Consider the following 20100-nt stretch of genomic DNA (forward strand, 5'->3'; position numbering starts at 1 on the left):
TGCAACAGTGCTGAATATAGAGGGCCCTGCTCGCTGGTAGGCTAATGCCAAGTGTTGGAAAGCCTTTAAAGAACTTGCCAAGCCACACTGAGCTGAGTATCAGCTACTAGGTCTGAAATAGTGTGAAATAAAAAGGTAGTTTTTTCCCCCTGTTTTGTTTGTTGTAGACATTGTCTTTTAAAAATGTAACTGGGACCATTACTGTGAATAGGGACGGACACGGAATAATTTTATCATGTTGTACTGTTTAATTTCTATATCAGCTCTCATTAAAGACATACTGTAATATAACATTGTTCCTTAATTAGACTTGGGGTATGAAAGGAAAAGGGAATCTCCATATGCCTCCTTCCCTCTTTTTCCTACCTCTTCTTGTTCTAGAAGTATTTCAGGTATTTTACATATAATGAATATAACGAGACAGGAAAAAAATAATAAAGGTTGATACTCATACACGATAGGAAGTACATTAGTGGAATATGGAGAAATAATGCTGTATGAAAGCAAAAAGCCTACATACCTAGCACCAGTATTTTTTAACAGATTTTTGGGTGGGGGTGGCATTGTTTGACCATGTAGGTGCGGCCCTGCCTGCTGTTGTTCATCCGGTGAATGGCAACATTCTGGAATTCCTGTTGGCTTTACATTTTCTCCCAGTGTGAGCTGGGTGTGGGGATCTGTCCCTACGGGTCTTTTAAGCTGGCAGTCACTCCACCATGACCACCACTTAGGCTCCTCCTCAGGTGGCAGAATCTGTCATATTGGTCAGTAAACACCCATGATTTTAAGATACACTATACAAGAGTATTTTGTAGTTTGGGAGGATTTCATTTTAGCATTTCAGTTTAGGAATAAGGGACAGGAAAGAAAGGCTAGAGAATACTCTCAGGCACACAGGCAAAAAGATACAGAAAGCCCTAGCAGGGCGCCTGGCTGGCTCAGTCAGTGAGCGTGCAACTCTTGATCTCAGGGTTGTGAGTTTGAGCCCCACGTTGCATGTAGAGATTACTTAAAAATAAATCTAGGGGCGCCTGGGTGGCGCAGTCGGTTAAGCGTCCGACTTCAACCAGGTCACGATCTCACGGTCCGTGAGTTCGAGCCCCGCGTCAGGCTCTGGGCTGATGGCTCGGAGCCTGGAGCCTGTTTCCAATTCTGTGTCTCCCTCTCTCTCTGCCCCTCCCCCGTTCATGCTCTGTCTCTCTCTGTCCCAAAAATAAATAAAAAACGTTGAAAAAAATAAATAAATCTTAACAAAAAAAGAAAGCCTTAGCTATGTTAGTGTCAGTTGGTCCTTTAGTATTCTTAGCAATATATAATGCCTTCACAGTATTTAACGAGAAAATGGCAGAAAATTTATGTGGCTTTCCATTACCCCCCTCATTGCTCCACCCCACCCCCCCACTCACACACATACTTTGTTACTATCTTTTAAAAGTAACCAAAAAAGTTGATAAAGGGTTTTTTTTTTTAATACTTAAAAAAAAAGAATCCAACCATGTCTTAAAGTGAGCAGAAGTACTTTGGTGGTTATGAATTACCTAATATAAATGTTACTTTAATCTGTATTCTCTGCCAGGCACATTCCATTGAATCTTCAAAGGGCTGTCCAGAGACTGTGACTAGATAATCTGGCCTAGTTTAGTAACCTCAAGAGAGATTTTAATAAGATGACTTTCATAAGCCTCCTCAAATTTTGTGTACGTCGGCTTCTGATTTTTTTAAGCTCAGATCACTGACTAGAGAAGCTCATATGTCTATTTTGGCATCATGAAAATTATCTTACGTAGTTTGTATCGTCAGGATGGGAACCCTCAAGCTTTCCAGCCTTTGGATCAGGGATATACAGGGAATCTTAGCCTCTGCACTGTCACTTGCTTCCAGCAAGTGAGGCGCCCAGGGAGAAACACTAAGTCCTTTCGGCCAGCAGGGCTCTGTTTGGCATTAATGTAAGAAGTGCTGCTGGGCTGTTACCACTGCAGTGCCAGGAGTGGCACCCTTCTGAGCAGCACGAATTCGCGCACCAGTGCCAAGCATGCTAACAGTGAGCAACTGAGCTTTGAGGACAGAAGGGTAGAAAGGAGAAGTCCTAGAGCTTGCTAATTTAACTTCGTGCGTGTGCATGTGTGCACGCGTATTGATAAATATACTCGTAGGTATATGTTTTTATGTATGAGGGAGAGTTGTCCACCAAGGCAGTTTTGTATTGTAATAATTTACTTGGTAACTATTCTTCTTAGACGCGTGATTTCATAAAATTGTAATGGTAATTTGACAGTTATAATACAAGCGCTGCCTCTCAGTTAAAAAAAAATTATGTGCCATTAACTTTCCTGGACATTTTCATTGCCTTTTTATCAGATTTAACTTATAATTTAAAGGGAAGGTATATGAAATAATGAAGCATCTCAAAGTGTTATGAAATAATTTCATTGTCTTGTTATTTGAACATTATAATGCCACCCTCTTTTAAAAAGGAAGAAGGTTAAGGCTGGTCCAATAAGAGAAAGGTCAGCAGCATGCTAGTGAGCAAAGGATCTCAACATAGTCTTTGTGAAGGCTGCCAAAGTAAACAGTATATTTTTAAGGAAAGGAAATGATAAAGTAACATTAGCAAAATATTCCCAAATGAGGATCAATAGAGTGAGGCAAATTACTTCTGGCAAGAGATTTGGTTAATGACAGCTTGGAAAATTTTAAGATAAGTTCATAACACAGAAAGCATTTAGATAGAATTATCTAAATGCGTTCTGCATTGTGAATCTGTTATCAAAACACTTTTACACCATGAAAAGAACAGGAGTTTATTAATATTCATAATGCATTTTGAAAGCACATGTAATACTTGCATTCTGAAAACTCCGCGTAAGAAGTAAAAAAAATCTTTTGTTTTTTTAAGGTTTAGAATATTGTAAGAGAATAAAATGATCTGGAATACTAAGTCCTTCCTTTTTTGCATGTATGCGGGTCCTTTCCCAATGACAGAGGCGCAGCACCCACCAACCCCTTGTGTTTTCCTGAGTGAACACTTTTAAAAGTTGCCTTTTTGGGGGCACCTGGGTGGCTCCGTTGGTTAGACATCTGACTCTTGATGCCGGGTCAGGTCATGATCTCCCAGTTTGTGTGTTCGAGCCCCACTTCAGGATCCTTGCTGACGTTGTGGAGTCTCCTTGGGATCCCCTCTCTTCCTCTCTCTCTACCCTTTTCCCGCTCATGTATGTGCGTATGTGTGCTCTCTCTGCCTGCCTCTCTCTCTCTCTCTCTCTCTCTCTCTCTCTCATCAACTTAAAAAAAAGTTACTTTTTTCTCTATCATTGAAATTACGTATGACCTCATTCTATTAACAATGAAACTTTCCCCCACTTTAAAAATATTCAGTGTGCATCAGCTGTTCTTGTTCTGCTCAAGATGGAACTTTCTAAAGAAAAGTAATTTAATCATTGGTTATGACTAAAACTGCATTCTTTCATTCAGTGACTATTAAGTGCAGTGTGTCATGGGCTGTGCTAGGTTCCTGGAATACAGAGGGCTTTCGTTGTGGTGGGAGGGGACCATCAAAATAAATAACTACAGATTATGACAGGTCCTAGGAAGGAAACAAATGGGACGATGGAAGCCTTGCACATACAAATTAATGTAGTGAGAGAAGATGTTGGAAAGATAGAATGCAAGCACATTTCTTTTCTTATTGGAATGTAGTTTTTAGTTTTACTTATTGGACCTCTGAGAATAGAGCATTTAACCCAATTAGAACAATAAGATAGAATGCACGATATTTTATAAATAGTAGGAAACTTTTCTTTCCCTAAACCTCTCCTCATTCCCATGGGTTCGTGTCATTCTTTTCTAAGCTGATAATTCTCTAAGATTGCATAGGGTACAAACCCATATAAGATGTTATAATCATATGATGAGGGTTTTTTTAAGTTTAATATTATTAAAGTAGAAAATTTTGACTACGATATCCTACCAGAACTTCCCCATCTTCATATTGCTATGCCTTTTGATGTCTTTGGGATCTTGCTATGCAGGCTAGTACAATAATTTTATGTTACTCTCTTGGCTGCTTCTAAAGTTTTTAGGTACTTTGCTTAGGAAACTATAACATACCCAAGGCCTGGTTCTGCACTTGCTTATTTCCATATTCCAAAATGTAGCAGAGCGTCTTGCACAAGACAGATAGGTGTGCTTCGTTAAATAAGTTCTTCTGACGGCATGGGTGCCAAGCACGGTGAGGACTCTTGGTAGCAGGAGGAGGTCTCTATGGAACGAGCTAATATGAGAAGGCTCTGTAGAGAAAGTAGACGTGATGTTGGACCTTCAGAAATGGGATGTAAGGAGAATGAAGGAGTGGGAAATTATGTGGAGTTACAGGAATTCATGTGAGAGATGCACAAAGCATTAACCATTCCAAGCTGGCTGTCACTGAGAGTTTGTACATGGAAGTAGGGTTTTAAATACTACTTAAAAAGAAAAAGTGGGTTGCACTAGAATAAGGAAAGCCTGGGCAGAGGGCAGAGGGGTTTAGCTTTTTCCTCTGGGCAGTGGGGGACTATAACATGGGATTGAGTAGTATTGATTTTTATTACAAATGTGTTTTAGGAGGATTGATTTGGCCACAGTACTTGGGATGGATAATGGAGTAAAGGAACAGAATTCTTCAGTGGCATTTACGGAAGAGAATATCCTGTTGACCTATATGTCTAGTCCTTATTTATTTTGTGCTCGTCTCTTTTCTAATCCAGAGAGTATAAACTGCCTTGGGTCCCAAAGAGATTCACACTGTATTATACCCTATAGCCATTAGTGATATGCCCAGAGCAGGCTCCCTGCAGAAGAATAGTTAGAAAGATCATCAGAAATTCTCAAGGCCATGGGTAGGTGTCACCTAATGTATTCCTGGCTGGAGTGTCATAGCTTTTACTCCTGTCTTCCCTGTCTTCTGACTCACGATTCCAGGCTTGTTTCTGAGTCACCTGGTAAAATGCCAAAAAATTTGGGGGGAAAGATTCAAAATATCACAAACTCAATTAAGTACTAATGCAGCGTGTGCCCGTGCCAGATACCATGTGAAGGTTCCAAAGTGAAAGCTAAAATGCGACTTCTGCCCTCCCAATATTTAGTCAGGCGGACTAGATGTAAAACTTACAAACGTGTTTTGACTGAGGTATACGCAGAGGCATGTGGGGCACGTAGCCGGCTCTGGGACTTGACAGATGATTTCTTGGAGAAGCTAAGCAGGAGTTAGATGAAGGATAGGAGAAGTTTATTCTAGACAAAAGAAGAGCACGAACACCAACGGATGGAGCTGCGTGGCGTGCACAGTAAGAAGTGCCCGGTCCTGAAGCAGACTGGTTGGCTGAGGCTAGAGGAGTGGCTAATGGGGTCAGTGTCTACCAGCACTAACACTGACGATTTTCTTGTGAATGCTCTCCTTGCACCGACTGCCAGGAGGGAATCTGTTCCTGTTATATTTAGCTGTTCAGCATTTAAACCGTGGAAGAGATTTCTCCAAAACCGTTTATGTACATACATCAGTATATCCATATATCCATTTATCTGTGTATTATACACACACACACACACACACACACACACACACACACACACACATGGATAGGTGGCTGGCTGGATGAGTGGATGCATGGATAGATAGATAGATAGATAGATAGATAGATAGATAGATAGGTGGGTGGGTGGATGGGTGGATGTTTCCTAGTTTAGAGAAATATTAAATACGTTGCCTAAAACTCTGATGTCTAGGGAAGCTCCAAGGTGAGGTAGGAGTTGGTTGCTTTGACTGCTTGCAGATATTGCCCTTGTTACTTTGAAACAAGATTATTTTGGTGGTTTGTTTCTTAGTTTTAGCTGAAAGAAATAGGTCTTTGAAGCTTAGAATAAAGAGTTACAAACATCTGGTGAGATATTTGGAGATAGACTTGTAGCATAGGTGAAATACAGTAAAGCACTTGGTGGGGAGAGAGGTGGAGAGGGAGAGGGAAGGAGGGAGAAGAGAGGGGGAGAGAAAGAATAAGAATAGAATCATGGGGAGAGGTGGAGGAAGGGAGGGAGGGATAAAGAAGAGAAACAGGGAAGAGGAGAGAAAAAAGGAGGGTGGTGAGAGGAAGTTTAAAAAGCCTTTAGGCTTTAATTAGCTTCTCTAAGTCATGTTACATATTTGAAGTAGGAATAATTTTACATTTTGTAAGTAGTTTAATAAATTGCGATAGTGTTCTTTATCTCATCAATAGTGTTTATCTAGGACACTTAAAATGACATTCTTGTGAATAACGTACACAGATATAATACAAGCCTGGTTGTTTATTAGTCATAAAATAATTATTCTAGCATTTATTATACTCTTATTCAAAATTCTCACCTGTTAATTTTTTAAAATAAAACAAGTGGCAAATGCTAAAGCTATAGAACAGACCCCCTATGAAGTCCATAACGTGAACATTTGCCAATAGTGTAATTATAATCTTGAATGTGATTTTTTTTTAAGTTTATTTATTTAGAAAGAGAGAGACAAAAAGCAGGGGTGGGGCAGAGAGAGGGGGGCAGAGGATCCAAAGCGAGCCCCCTCTGATAGCAGAGAGCCCAGTGCGGGGCTCGAACCCATGAACTGTGAGATTATTTCCTGAGCCAAAGTTGGACACTTAACTGACTGAGCCACCCAGGTGCCCTTGAATGCGATTTTTAAAAAGAAAATTCATTCAAACTTCTGAGACAAAATTACCTGTTACGCACCACACGTGGCCATACAGACTCCAGAAACTCCTCTTCCTGTTCTTCTCTTCCTCTTCTTCCTCTCCCTTCTCCTCCTCTTTTTTCTCCTGTTTTTCTTCCTCTCATTTCTTCCCATCCCTCTTTTACTTTGTTTTTTGTCTTCCTTCCTCCTTCCCTTCTGTCTCCTGCAGTATCTCATTTCCTTCCCATTATCTGTGGTAAGAATGTAACGCAGTGGGAGCATTACAGTTTACAAGGCTGTTTTTAGATCCACAGTGCTTCTAAAGAAGCATTGTGACTGGTGTATCAGAGACAATATGAGAAAGTGACGAGTGCTATAGGGGAAAGGGGGCAAGAGAGTTATGGGGAGTTGTGCCTTTAAATTATATGGTGAGGATAAGCCTTGCTAGGGAGATGGGATTTAAGCAACACTTGTAGGAAGTAAGGGAGAGAGCCCTATTGATAGCCGGGAGCAAGAGAGTTCCAGGTAGAAGAAGCAGTAATGTTGAATGGCCAAGAGGAGGAGGCATTGTGATGGGCTTGTTTGAGGAACAGCAAGAAGCTGTATCGGCCGGAATGGAGAGAGAGAATGGAAGGGAGCAGAAGGCGCTTTGGCCACAGAGGCAACCGGGGCTGCATTCTTGGCTTTTACACTTTGTGAGATGGGGAGCCCTTGGAGGATGGGCTTCTGAGTTCCCTGTTCCGTTTAACGGGTCTTTATTCATGAGTCATTACTACCCTGTTGTTATTACTGTGGTTCAGTAGTAAATCTGGATACTACTAAGTTAACTCTGTTGCTTTGTTTGTTTTCAGAATTGCGTTGGCTATTCTTGATCTGCATACTTTTCAGAATCAGATTGGTTGGAATTGCATTGAATTTATGGATCAATTTGGGGAGAATTGTAATCTTTGTGATACTGATAGCATATCTAGGTATATGATTTAACTTTTAAAAGAGTTTATATTAAAAAAAAATATTTTTTAATGTTTATTTATTTTTGAGAGAGAGACAGACAGAGACAGAGAGAGAGGAGGAAGACTCAGAATCCGAAGCAGGCTCCAGGCTCTGAGCTGTCAGCACAGAGCCCATCGTGGGGTTTGAACCCACGAACCGTGGGATCATGACCTGAGCCGAAGTCAGACGCTCAACCAACTGAGCCACCCACCCAAGAGTTTATGTCTTTTATATTCTGCAAACTGAATGTTCTGTGAATTTCTCCATAGAAGCCTAACATATCCTTTATTCATCTATTTTCTGAGTACCTTTTGGTTTTCATTGCTGTTGCTAATGGGGTATTTTTTTTTTCCATTATATTGTGTAAATAGCATGTAAGAACCCAGCTATTGTTGATCTTGGGTCTACCAACCTTAACTCTGTTGTTACTTCTGTTTATCTATCTGTAGTCTACATTGAAAAAATCTGACAGAATTGCATTATCTGCAAAGATACTGTTACCTCATCCTTTCTGGTTTTTATACTTCTTTCTCTTATTGCAAGGACTTGGGCATCTAGTGCAGTGTTGCATATAAGGGGAGAATCCTTGTCTTGCCTTTTTAACAAATTTTTATAGAGTATTCTAAAGTTTTAACATTAAGCAGCATGATTGCTTTGTCTATTTAAGTTACATAGTTCCTTTTGACTCCAGTTTGCTAAGAGTTTATTTTATAAATAATGATTATTGGAGTTTTTGAATTTTAATACATGCTTTTTTTCTGTGTGCTGAGATGGATTCTTTGATTTTTCTCCTTCCTCTGTTAATGTGCTGTATTACACTAACAGATTTGCTGATGTTAATCCATTCCTTTATTCCAACATAAACCCCACTTGGTGGTATTGTAGATCTCTGGATCACTTTTCAACTCGATTTATTATTATTTAACTTAGTAGTCTTGTGTCTGTTCTTGAGTGAAATTGTTACATGTGACTTTCTCTTGTAACTAATTGTATCTCATTTTACTGTCAAAGCTATACAGGCCTAAAGGAAAGATTTGGGAGGTTTTATTTTATTTATCATTTGTTGAAACTATTTGAATAGGAAGACTGATTGTTCCTTGAAAGTGTTATAAAACCTTCTAAGCTGGTGTTGAATTCAGTGGGTGAATTTCTTAGTTATTCTTTTCAAAAAATTTTTACAGCTTCTATTTTTATGGAAAATTATCCATTTCATGTGTTTCAGATTTATTGGCATAAAGTTACGTATAGTATTTTTATCATCAAAACACTCCTACTCTCTGTGGTTATTTCCTTCTTTGGGTTCCCAGGATTATCTGTGCTCCTCCCTTGCACGGGCATCTTCCCCACTTCCTTCCCCCAGAGCAGTCAGCCAGCCTGGTGGTTTGTCTTACTGTGGTTTGTGCAAAGAACAAGTTTTGGTTTTGTCAATACTTTCTGTTGATCATCTCCCCCCCCCCCCCCCCCATTTTATTAATCAGTGTTTTTGTCATTATTTTCATCTTTCTGTTTTCATTGAGCTTCTTGGCCCTTCAACTTCTTAATTTGAATGCTTATCTCATTTTAAGATTTTCTTACAGGCAATAAGGATATAAATTACTCTCTTAAGCACTGTTTCTCGCAGTTGTTGACCTGTATTATTTTCGTTGTCATACAGTTTTAAGTATTTTGTGATTTCCTTTGTAACCAAAGACTTATTTAGGGAATGCATGTTTAAGTTTCCAAAGAGATTTTATTTTAACCTTTTTATTTTTTAAACAACTGATTTCTAACTAAATTGCACTATGATTAAAGAAGGTATAGTCTGTATGATATCTGATCTTTGAAATTTAGGACTTGTCTTGTGTCCACTTAGTTCATTTTTGTACCTCTTACATGTGTTCTTGGAAAGGGAATAGATTATTTCTGGAAAGTCAGCATATATACTCAAGTTTATATATTTTTGTCATTATTGGGGCTTTGGTTTTTTGGTTTTCTTAATAATTTGCTTATTTTACATACTGAGAAGAGTATGTTGAAATCCTTATTCATTGCAGATTTGTCAGTTTTTCCTTGTTCTACCAATTTTTTTTTTGTTTTTCGTATTTTAAAATTCTGTGGCATACCATATGGTTGTGAATATTCACATTCAAGATTGTTTTAATTTATTGTTGAGTTCCCCTTTATTATAATGTAATAATGAACCCTACGTTTTAAAAACATTTTATTGTTTCAGTTATTGTTATTTCTATACCAGCTTTATTTTTATTTGGACTTACCCGGCATATCATTTTCTCCCTTTCATTTTCATTCTTGTGGTGTAGTTTTATTTTGTGTGGCTTTTATAAACAGTATGCAGATAGATTTACTTTATTTTTCAGCTACTCTGATGTATCTTTGTCTTTTTGGTAGGCAGAGAGTGAACAAATATTCCTACCTTTCCAAATTCAGGTTATACTAGCCTTTATTTTCACAACAATGCAGCCACATTTCCTCTTTAAAAAGTTTCTTTTAAAATGCCAAATGCTCTCTGGGCACCTGGGTGGCTCAGTAGGTTGATCCTTCCGACTCTTGATTTCGGCTCAGGTCGTAATTTCAAGGTTTTGGGATTGAGCTCCACACCAGTCTCTGCACTGTCAATATAGAGCCCAATGCGGGCTTGAACTCACAAACTGTGAGATCATGACCTGAGCTGAAACCAAGAGTTGGACGCCTAACCGACTGAGCCACCTAGGCACCCCAAAAATCAAGCCTGTTTAAGTGCTCTCCTTTTTTTGAGTCAGACGCTCAACTGAGTCAGCCAGGCACCTCAAAAATCAAGCCTGTTTAAGTGCTCTCCTTGTTTTCAGAGAAGTTCTTCCCTGATTATGCACCTTTCCAAAATAGCACCCCTCCATTATTTTCTTAGTACCTCATTTCTTTTGTAGCACAAAATGTATTTATTTGTAGATAATTTGGTGGTATTGCTACTATTTATACTGACCATTTTACTTACATGTTGGTTATTTGATATTAGTGAACAGGGGGGTAAGATGTGACAGTACCCCTGAAAGAGTAACTTGATCAAGAGAAGGTATCTAATGGCTTAGGAACCTGGGGCAAGTAAAGAGGAAGAAATACAGACTGTTCAAGAAGGGAAAGAGGATGAGTACAGGGGTACATTTACCGAGAAAAGGAGATACGTAGTCCTCTAGGACTCTGGGGAAGGGTGAGAGAAGTGTAACTTTGGACATGTTTAGGGTATAATAGAGATTAAATAAAGAATTGCTTGAATCAGACCTGATTTACTGAATAAAGAGTGGAAAAATAGATGGAGTTAGAAGGCTTAGAATTCTTGTTAGGTGGAGTGCCCTAAGAGAACAGGGTGAGGCTCCAATTTCAGTTTGAGGCAAGTGAAGGTGTTTAGTAGGAGGTTAGAAATGATGCAGGGGCGGGTATAAGTTACACATTGTGCAATCACGCTGATAAGTACCCATATTCTATTGGGGTGAATGTAGCATTGATTGAAGGTAGAATGTCATGAATGTGCTGTGAACACTATGTTAAGAAAGGGGGAATGAACTCTTATCCAGCTGTGCTCTAAACCATTGTGACTTTGGGCATAGTCTCCTCCCTGAATTTGAAAGGCGTTGATCTTGATCACCTCTACAGTGCTGTTCAATTGGCACACAATGAGAGTCTATGAAATAGACGAAATTGAGCGAGTAATGGTTTAGGTTAAAAGTAGGTGATGGGAGGGGCGCCTGGGTGGCGCAGTCGGTTAAGCGTCCGACTTCAGCCAGGTCACGATCTCGCGGTCCGTGAGTTCGAGCCCCGCGTCAGGCTCTGGGCTGATGGCTCGGAGCCTGGAGCCTGTTTCCGATTCTGTGTCTCCCTCTCTCTCTGCCCCTCCCCTGTTCATGCTCTGTCTCTCTCTGTCCCAAAAATAAATAAAAAATGTTGAAAAAAAAAAAATTTAAAAGTAGGTGATGGGTGAGAAGAAGCAGAAACAGGTATGGTGCTTAGAATAACCTAACTCTGTCATAACAGTATCTAACGTAACATACCTATAATTGTTTTGTAGAACCCCTTGTTTACAATGTTTATTCACATATCTGAACTCCTTCTACTTAAAAGTAAAAGTTGGTGGGGGTTGGCTTTTGTATCAGACTACCTGAATTTTACTTTTAGACAAATGTCTAGATCAGAGAACTATGACGGTTGTTGTGTACCTTCATTGTATCTAGAGATTTGGCATAATCTTTCAGAGTATCCTTTGTAGACAAGAAATAGTGAGTGGGTGGCAGCACTCCAGTGAATTTGTAATTTGGGACTTACCTGATAAGATGACACAGGATTCTATTCTCATTGCAGTCTTTGTCACCATTTTTAGTGATGGCGTGGATAAAGGTATTGATGGCTCGCTGATCAAATAGCCAGGACATTAGATAACAGAATCAGAATCAAAGATGATCTCAGCAGGCTTCCACTAAGAGCCAAACATGACGAGATGAAACGCCATGGATGCCTCTAGTTGGGCCAGCACGCACACTGCACAAGGACAGGAGGCACGGGCTTCCTTCAGATCTTACCTCCATTACTCTCTGTGTGACATATGGCCCCATATTCAAAAGCATAAAAGAATAAGAATTGTGAATTCTCTTTCTCCCTCAGTCATGCCGTGTCATTCCCCAAAGGCAATCAGGATTATTAGGGTTTTAAAGTGTATGCTTCCAGAGAAATTTTATGCCAGTGTAAGCAAATTGTGTGTGTGTATATTCCCCCAACCCGGTCCCGTTTTTATACAGATGGGACTATATTAGCCACAGTGTTTTTGTGCCTTGGTTTTCCCCTCATATTCATGACTTTATGTTGGAGGTTTCCACATATCAATGTGGTCATTTTCTTTTAAGTGGTTGCACAGTATTACTTTGTAGGGATGAATCCTAGATCAGAGTTTAGCTAACCATTTCTTTGCTGATGGGCATTTTTGCTGTTTGCAGTATTTATTACAAGCAGTGCTGTAGTCAATAATTGTACAGTAGTTTTATCTATGGAATAAAGTCTTAGCAGTGGTATTGGTAGGTCAAAGGGGGATTCTACTCTCTAATGTCACTGTTGTCATCCCTGCTCTCCTGTGTCATGTATTCTTTAGGAAAAACAAACAAACAAACAACACAGAACTGTACAGCTGGAGAGGGTTGTAGGTACCATCAAGTTCTCAAAGTCTGTCCTTGGGCTGGGGGTAGCTACAGGCTATCTCAACATACTTGTCAAGGAAGAATATATACGCTTCACTTTGTGATAGAATGAAAATGTTACCATTTTTATTTCAATTTTCCCTTAAAGCATTATAATTTTACACCTAAGCAAAATTTAATGTTTTGAGTAGTACTCAAAATACAGTTTATAACATTTTAGGGAAATTTTGAGAAGAAGCTCATCTTGGAGATGATTTTTTAAATGATAGTTGCCTGGCCTACAGTGACTTTGGTTCATCAGGCAAGTATTCTTACAAGCTGTCTTGAGAAATGGAGATATTATCACTGGCTTAGGGCCAAAGTTAACAACTTTGAAAGAATGTGCTACTGTAGTAATTTTGAAATTATTTTTCTCCAAGACACATCATTTTTATCAATTTTTAGCTAATTGTGTGGAAAATGGAGAAGTGGAATGCTTTAATAAAATTTTGTGATGGGAAGTAAATTGTAAAAATTAAGTGTAATATTACCAGCCCATTTAGAGACTTGTATTACCTTAGCAATTGTATATTGGGAATTTATATACAACTGTGTCCTTAATTGCTATTTTTAGATGAACAATTTTAACCATGTTCAATGTTGTAAGCTTGTAAAATTTGATGTTATTGTTATGTCATACCAAACATAAACAAAACTATTTTATCATTGTCCCTAGAATCCGTTAAAAGCCAGTTCAGAAGATAGAAAGATGTTAAGGTAGAAAAATGTTAAGATTCTTTTTCTGTCCTTAGGAGTTTATAGTCAGCATAGGACACTTGATGCAAATGAAACAGGAGGCAATCTGCACAATAGCTTTCCAAATTTCATATTGTAGCGTAACTAGTGTCTTTACTTTGTCAACAGGTCATTGTTATGTTACTTGTTCAAATCAACTACAAGTATATGCTATTAATATCCACAGAGGCAGGCTTTGCTGGGTGATTGATAAAAGTAAAGCTGTATCCCGTCTGTAATTTCTGTGTCTAGCGCTCATTTCCCACCAAAATGGAGAGTTGAACTTCTCACTGTTTCTCTTATAGTGAGCATCTGTCCTGCGCGTTCACATTCTTTCTTCATGGAGAAAGTAATGTGTGCACAAGTGTGGAGATTGCCCAACACCAGCCAATTTATTTAATCAATGAGGAACATATACACATGGCTCAGTCTTCACCTGCACCATTTCAAGGTAAGTAAATGGTGATGTCCCTGTTGCCTACCTCTTCCCCACTCCGTGGATAGTCACCTTGCCCAGTAAGATTTGCAGATGGAGATGTTATCTTAAATGGACATTTTAAAACTAAGCGTAAGGGTCAACTTCTGAAGAAGAAAGGAAAGACTACCATTTCACATAAATAGCTTTCTAACTTTTTGCTGAAAGCTTATAGCTTATCACATTTACAACATGGTCTTAGGTGAAGTTGCATTAAGGAATAAAATGTAGAGCATTTCCTTCAGAACCAAAGGAGGTCAATAAGTATTTGAAAAATAGGACCCAATGAATAACTGACAAATCATATCAATCAAAGGTTTTCATTGTTTTGTTTGTTCCATGGTTTCAGGCATGCAATGATCTACAGAAAATTACTGTTAAATTACTGTTTTTGAAATTTCATCCAGAATCAAATTTCTAGAGTCACAGTTTCTTCAATAATGTTAATAACTTTATTATTTTATTTTAATTAAAGACTGCATTGATGGTAGTTTTTTATTGTAATTTAACTTAACATTTATATTTTCATTAATTCTCAACCAGTCACCTCAATATCCCCAAAATAACTCCATGTCCATTTTTTCTAACCATGAATTCTAAATCTTTAATTTTGTTTTTGGAATTCAGAATTTTCTATGAATAGCATTATAAATGTTACAGTACTTAAATGTAATAATATTAGATTGAACCATCTGGAAGAATTTTTTTTTGGTTCAGTCTAATTTACTAGAGATGTCTGCTGTGGTCTCAGTATATCCCACAATGTAATTTTTTAAAAACACTGATATTTTAAGGGATTTAAGTAAAATATTTTTATGGACTTATTAACAGCCTGTCATGAGTGTTTAGCTTCCATATTGTTTATGATTGCCTTTTGGTTTCCTACAAATGATTCTGATTTAATTTGATAAAAACATCTGTTCCTTGCCCTAAAGATAATTGAGACTTTTTTTTTTTTAAGGTAAAAAAAGAACATTGAATCCTCATTTGACTGTGTCCTAATTATTACCTTTCCCCCCCTTACTTTGTAACACATTTTAAACTATATGCCTTATCATTATTTAATTGGGGATCTTTGCTATGTAAACTGCTACAAAATTCAAAGCCCAGTCCTCAAACTGTGCACTTAGGAGTTGTACAGTGTGTGCATATTGTGGATTACCAGAATTATTTAAATATTGTGTTTTCTTGACTGTAAAGGTGTTGAGGACCATCTAACATCATTCTAGACTTTATCACTGAAAATGGAAGTGTTTATTTATGATAATAACGGAAGGAATTCCTAGTCATGAGGGAAGGCAACTAACCTTCTAAGTTGGGAAAGATAATATTAGCATTATCAGGTCTCCATAGACCACTTATTTAAAGGCTTCCTCATTTGCTACTGACGTCCTGAATCGTAGAAGACTTTTGTGGGATGTTATCCTGCTTATTTCCCATGATCGGTATGGAGAAGTTACATTCTTAGGGCAGGTATTGGCCTATAGATAATTATAGTAAAAATAATTAACCATATTGGTGTGGGAATTTCCTAGAAGTATTAATACAGAAACATTGCCCCTGACTCACTGTGTTGGTTGGAATCAGTATTTTTATCCCATCTGGCTCAGTGAGGAACAGGAGAGAGGCAACAAGGAGTATGCGATGTCTACAGCTATCTCTGTCTTGAACGATGTCATATATCAACTAGCTGTTAAAAAAAATTAAAGCCATCCAAAGAAAGAACATCTCATTTTATGACTATGCTGAGATTTTTTTTTTTTTTTTTTAGAAATTAGGGTTAAGAAAAAGTTTATCCCCAGAAAAGTGTTGATTGGAAGGTTAGCCTCACCCCAAGGCCACAAACTGGCTGGGTTATATATTATATACAGCATCGTGTTAACTACATTTTTGTGTCTAGCTCAGTGAAAATAACATCAGGTCAGATACTGAAAGAGAAAGATAGAGGGATTTTGAGTCCTTTACTTGGAGTATAATAAATTTTATTTGGAGTTGTTTCATCAACAGACCTTCAAAACAGCCGTAACTGAAATTATAACGTAAGGATTATGTTTCAGACTTGGTACATTAAGACTTTTTGCTATACAGGTTTTCTTTATATCTTATTTTTAAAATTACTGCAGACATTCAGGAAGTCTCAGAAACCCTGGGAAGAGTATTCAAGTTCTAGGCAGGTTTTGGGGGTGTGTGGATTAAATGGCTTTCTTTTGTTATAAAAGATTCAGTGTTTGCATTGTATAGGCTATTATCAAACAGTTGTGTATACGCTTTAATATACAGATTGTTTATATTTTGTGTGTTGATACAGCTGTCTCATAATATTTTTACCTTCCCCGTTTGATTTCCTTAAAAAATTGACGTGAGTTGAGAGGTGTATAAGTAATAGGTACTAAAATGAGAAACTGTAAAAAATCAGACTTCAAAAGGAGTCAGGAAATAAAGAGCCGTATCCAGTAAGCGATGGTGTGCTTCAACCTAAATTACCACATATGCAGCATTACGCTTAAGTAGAAATTATCAAGTTGATCTTTAACATCTGTTTCTCCTCCCTGCCTTAGTACTGGTAAGTCCTTATGGCTTAAATGGCACGCTGACAGGCCAAGCATACAAGATGTCAGACCCCGCCACCCGTAAGTTGATTGAGGAATGGCAGTATTTCTACCCAATGGTGCTGAAAAAGAAAGAGGAGTTGAAAGAAGAAGAGGAGTTGGGATATGATGATGATTTCCCTGTGGCAGTCGAAGTAATTGTTGGTAAGAGAAAATATTTTGCCTGAAGAACTTTATTCTGTCTTCTTCATCTTTCTTAATTTAAAAAGATAATCACTGAGATTCATCAAAAATAAGCTCCATAATTCTCCCATCTTTTTTTTATTCTCTTGACACCGTCGTATATGCTGAGTAGTTATCTTGCCTGAAGCACCGAGGTCCCTGTATTCCAAATGCTATTATCATAACGTTGGAGCACATGTTTAAACAGCTATTAACTTAGGAAGGAATGGAGCACATCACTTCTGGCAGGACCTCACGAGCGTCTCATGTTCATCCTTGAGCTTTGCCTCTGACCGCTAGAATAATCAAGTCGGCAGCCTGCTGTGAGCTGTTTCTCAGGCCCGGTTCCCTCCTTGCTCTCTTTCCTCACAGGTGGCGTTCGGATGGTTTATCCTTCGGCATTTGTTTTAATCTCTCAGAATGACATACCGGTTCCTCAGAGCGTTGCCGGTGCTGGAGGCCATATTTCCGTCGGGCAGCAGGGCCTGGGTAGTGTGAAGGACCCAAGTAACTGTGGAATGCCTCTCACCCCTCCCACCTCTCCAGAACAGGCTGTAATGGGTGAGTACAATCCAGGCATGTCCTAGGTGGAGGAGGTCACAGAAAAGTACGTAGTTCCCTTGCCGTGGGACGGATGAGCAAACTCACGGTGAGACATGCCTTGTGGAGGAGGTGGAAGGAACACGACAGGGGGATTTCGCAAAATGGAGGAAGAAAATTTTCAGCAAACACAATTCCGGTGCTTCAAAATTTTAATTGTGCTGTGTTAGTCTCCGCTCCATTCGGACAGAGTGGTTGCTTCTCTTAAGTTCGGTACACACTTCTATTCCTTTACACAAAATTAGGGCACAAGATGGAGGCTGCTCTTTTTTTCCTTAAACGGTGGAAAACACTAAATCAGAATGGCTGAAGCGTGTGCCCAGTTCACCATTGCCAGCCAAGGACAAGTCTAGGATGATTCTTTCCTTATTATATTATAAAGTTAGACTGGCATCTAGGAACTCCGAATCAAATAATTTGTTCTGTCAGTAATCTATCCACATTAGTGACAAGTATTAATTACATGTGAAAAATTTAAAAATGTCCTTAATGGAAAAATTCAGAAATTGTTTACATTGGGAGCATTTTGCCTTCCTTGTTGAGTGGTATATTTTCTGTGTTAACTTTTTGGTTGTTGTAGTTGACTTCATTTTAATTGGAAATCTAGTCAGTAAGGAAAGGGTACTCATTGGACTTGAACTGAAGTGAGATCATTTATAGGCTTTTTTAATGCGGGCCACGTTAGCAAAAGCATCAGAGTAAATAAAGTCTTGGGTGGTGAACTGAAAACAGGCTAGCAGGCATGATACATACTTCCGTGGTTATTTTCGCGAGATGAGATAAGACAGTATTTCAGAATCTCTAGCATGCTGCTTGGCGTGTGGAGGGTATTCAGTAAATGTTCATGGCTAAGCAATATATTGGGGACAGGGATAGGTACTGTGATTGAATGCACCTAATTTAAAAACCTGGCTGTGTAGCTTTTACTAGGTGAGTTGGCTGTGTTCACTTCTCATGCTTGTCTTGGACCTCCGTCTCCTTCTCTGTTGAGTACCGTGTCCTTTACAGAGCTGTCACACCTGCTAGGTGACGGGCTCGCTGGAGCTCTGTAAGCAGCGGAGCGTATGTAGATGGTGGCGTAAGTGGTTTTAGGCGGAACTCAAAACAGCAGCTCCAGCACACGCGAGTGGTATCTAGAAGGAATTATCCGGAAACTGTGGAAGGCATACAAGCGGGCAACACGCAGCCTCCTTTAGGAGCAACGCACTTGCTGACACCGTGAGAAAAGGACATCCGACTCTAATTTGGTGCAGCAGAGAATTTGGATGACCCGTTGTGAAAGGGTTTGCTCAGTGTTTATTCAAAAAGAAAAAAGAGAAAAACGCTTTGACAGTTTTGTTTAATAATCATCATAGAAAAGATCTATTAATACAAAGACTAGAATTACCGGTATTTTGAAAAGTTGGTTAATTACATTTCCTCTTGAGGCTTGGACTTTAAGCACTTGGGCTACATAAGTTGTCATCAGTTTTTGTTTATTTATCTGGTTGTTTTTCTTTTTCCTGGTACTTAGTGAAATTTATATTTAATGTAAAATCGAAAGCCTGCTGTATGCATGATGTCCCGGCATCCTGTCAGTTCAGAACTCTGAATTTCACAATTCAGAAACACCAGGTTTCGTTTATGGTGGTTTTCGGCAGGGACTTCCTCACTGTAGATCTTCAAAATACTTTCCTTGGACTCTGCGTGGGTATCATTGTGCTAAGCCCTGGGTAAATAAGTCCCCTGATGCCTGTGCTCGCTCTCTCTCTCTCTCTCTCTCTCTAACTAACTAACTAAAAGCAACTGGAGTCTTTGTAAGATGAATTTGTCTAAATTTTCATATGTGATAATAATTATGATACGTTGAAGTATAGCTTAGGACTCCTAATGTTTCATCAGAGTCCTGCTCAGCCTTGTCATTTGTGTAATGACTAACATTGCACATTGACGTTTTCCTAGATACAGGACAAAATGGGTTCCCTTTTCCCCTAAGATGGCCAAGAATCTCCTAGATTAGCAGGGGAAGGAGGGCCAGCTGGTTTTGGTGAAATCATTCATGCCACACGTGGATAGGTACATCAGCTTGCACCTTCTGTTTATAGAGATAATTTTGAGAAACGATATTCAACATGTATTTGACAGCATGGAGTACAAGTCTTATTTAATCCCCTTTGAGATATCATCCACCTTTTAGTTCAGTCATTAAAAGCTACTGAAAAGCATGAACTCAGTTTTAATCAAGAAAGACTGTGCCTTATTTTCCCCACCCGTCTCTTTCTTTGTTCATAAATTATCCCTTATGGTGCCATGGACATATGATCTCTTTAGCTAAATTGAAAGCTGTTTGGGGGACAAAGGGCTGTGTTTTCTATTTCTGTTTATTTCTCCACTTTTCCTAGTTTTATAATAAGCATTTGAAAATCCATTATAAAGTTGAAATGAATTACTTTGTATCACAAACCAAGTAAAGATGAAAGATGGTAATGAAAGACCAAATTTCTTGTCTCCTTTAACTTAACTCATTTATAATATAATAATACTTTTATAGGGAACAAGCAAGCAGTCTTCAGTTCCTTAGAATCGTAAGAATTTTGACACTGGTTTTTGTTTTTTGTTTTTTTAAGATAGAGCTAAGCCTAACCATTCAACTTACATAACAGT

At 38.6% G+C, this 20100-nt stretch overlaps 1 protein-coding gene across 3 annotated transcripts in view; it reads left to right on the forward strand.

The window, feature by feature from the left end:
- The window catches only part of MED13L (mediator complex subunit 13L), a 305493-nt gene that overhangs the window by 231646 nt on the left and 53747 nt on the right, over positions 1–20100 (forward strand). For all 3 annotated transcript variants that reach the window (XM_058691175.1, XM_058691176.1, XM_058691177.1), the window contains 3 exons: positions 13917–14062; positions 16645–16839; positions 17230–17418. In XM_058691175.1, the coding sequence (XP_058547158.1) occupies positions 13917–14062; positions 16645–16839; positions 17230–17418 (530 nt within the window). The remainder of the gene's footprint in view (positions 1–13916; positions 14063–16644; positions 16840–17229; positions 17419–20100) is intronic.

The sequence above is a fragment of the Neofelis nebulosa genome, chromosome 11 (genome assembly GCF_028018385.1).
Source record: "Neofelis nebulosa isolate mNeoNeb1 chromosome 11, mNeoNeb1.pri, whole genome shotgun sequence".
In the NCBI taxonomy this organism is placed as follows: domain Eukaryota; kingdom Metazoa; phylum Chordata; class Mammalia; order Carnivora; family Felidae; genus Neofelis; species Neofelis nebulosa.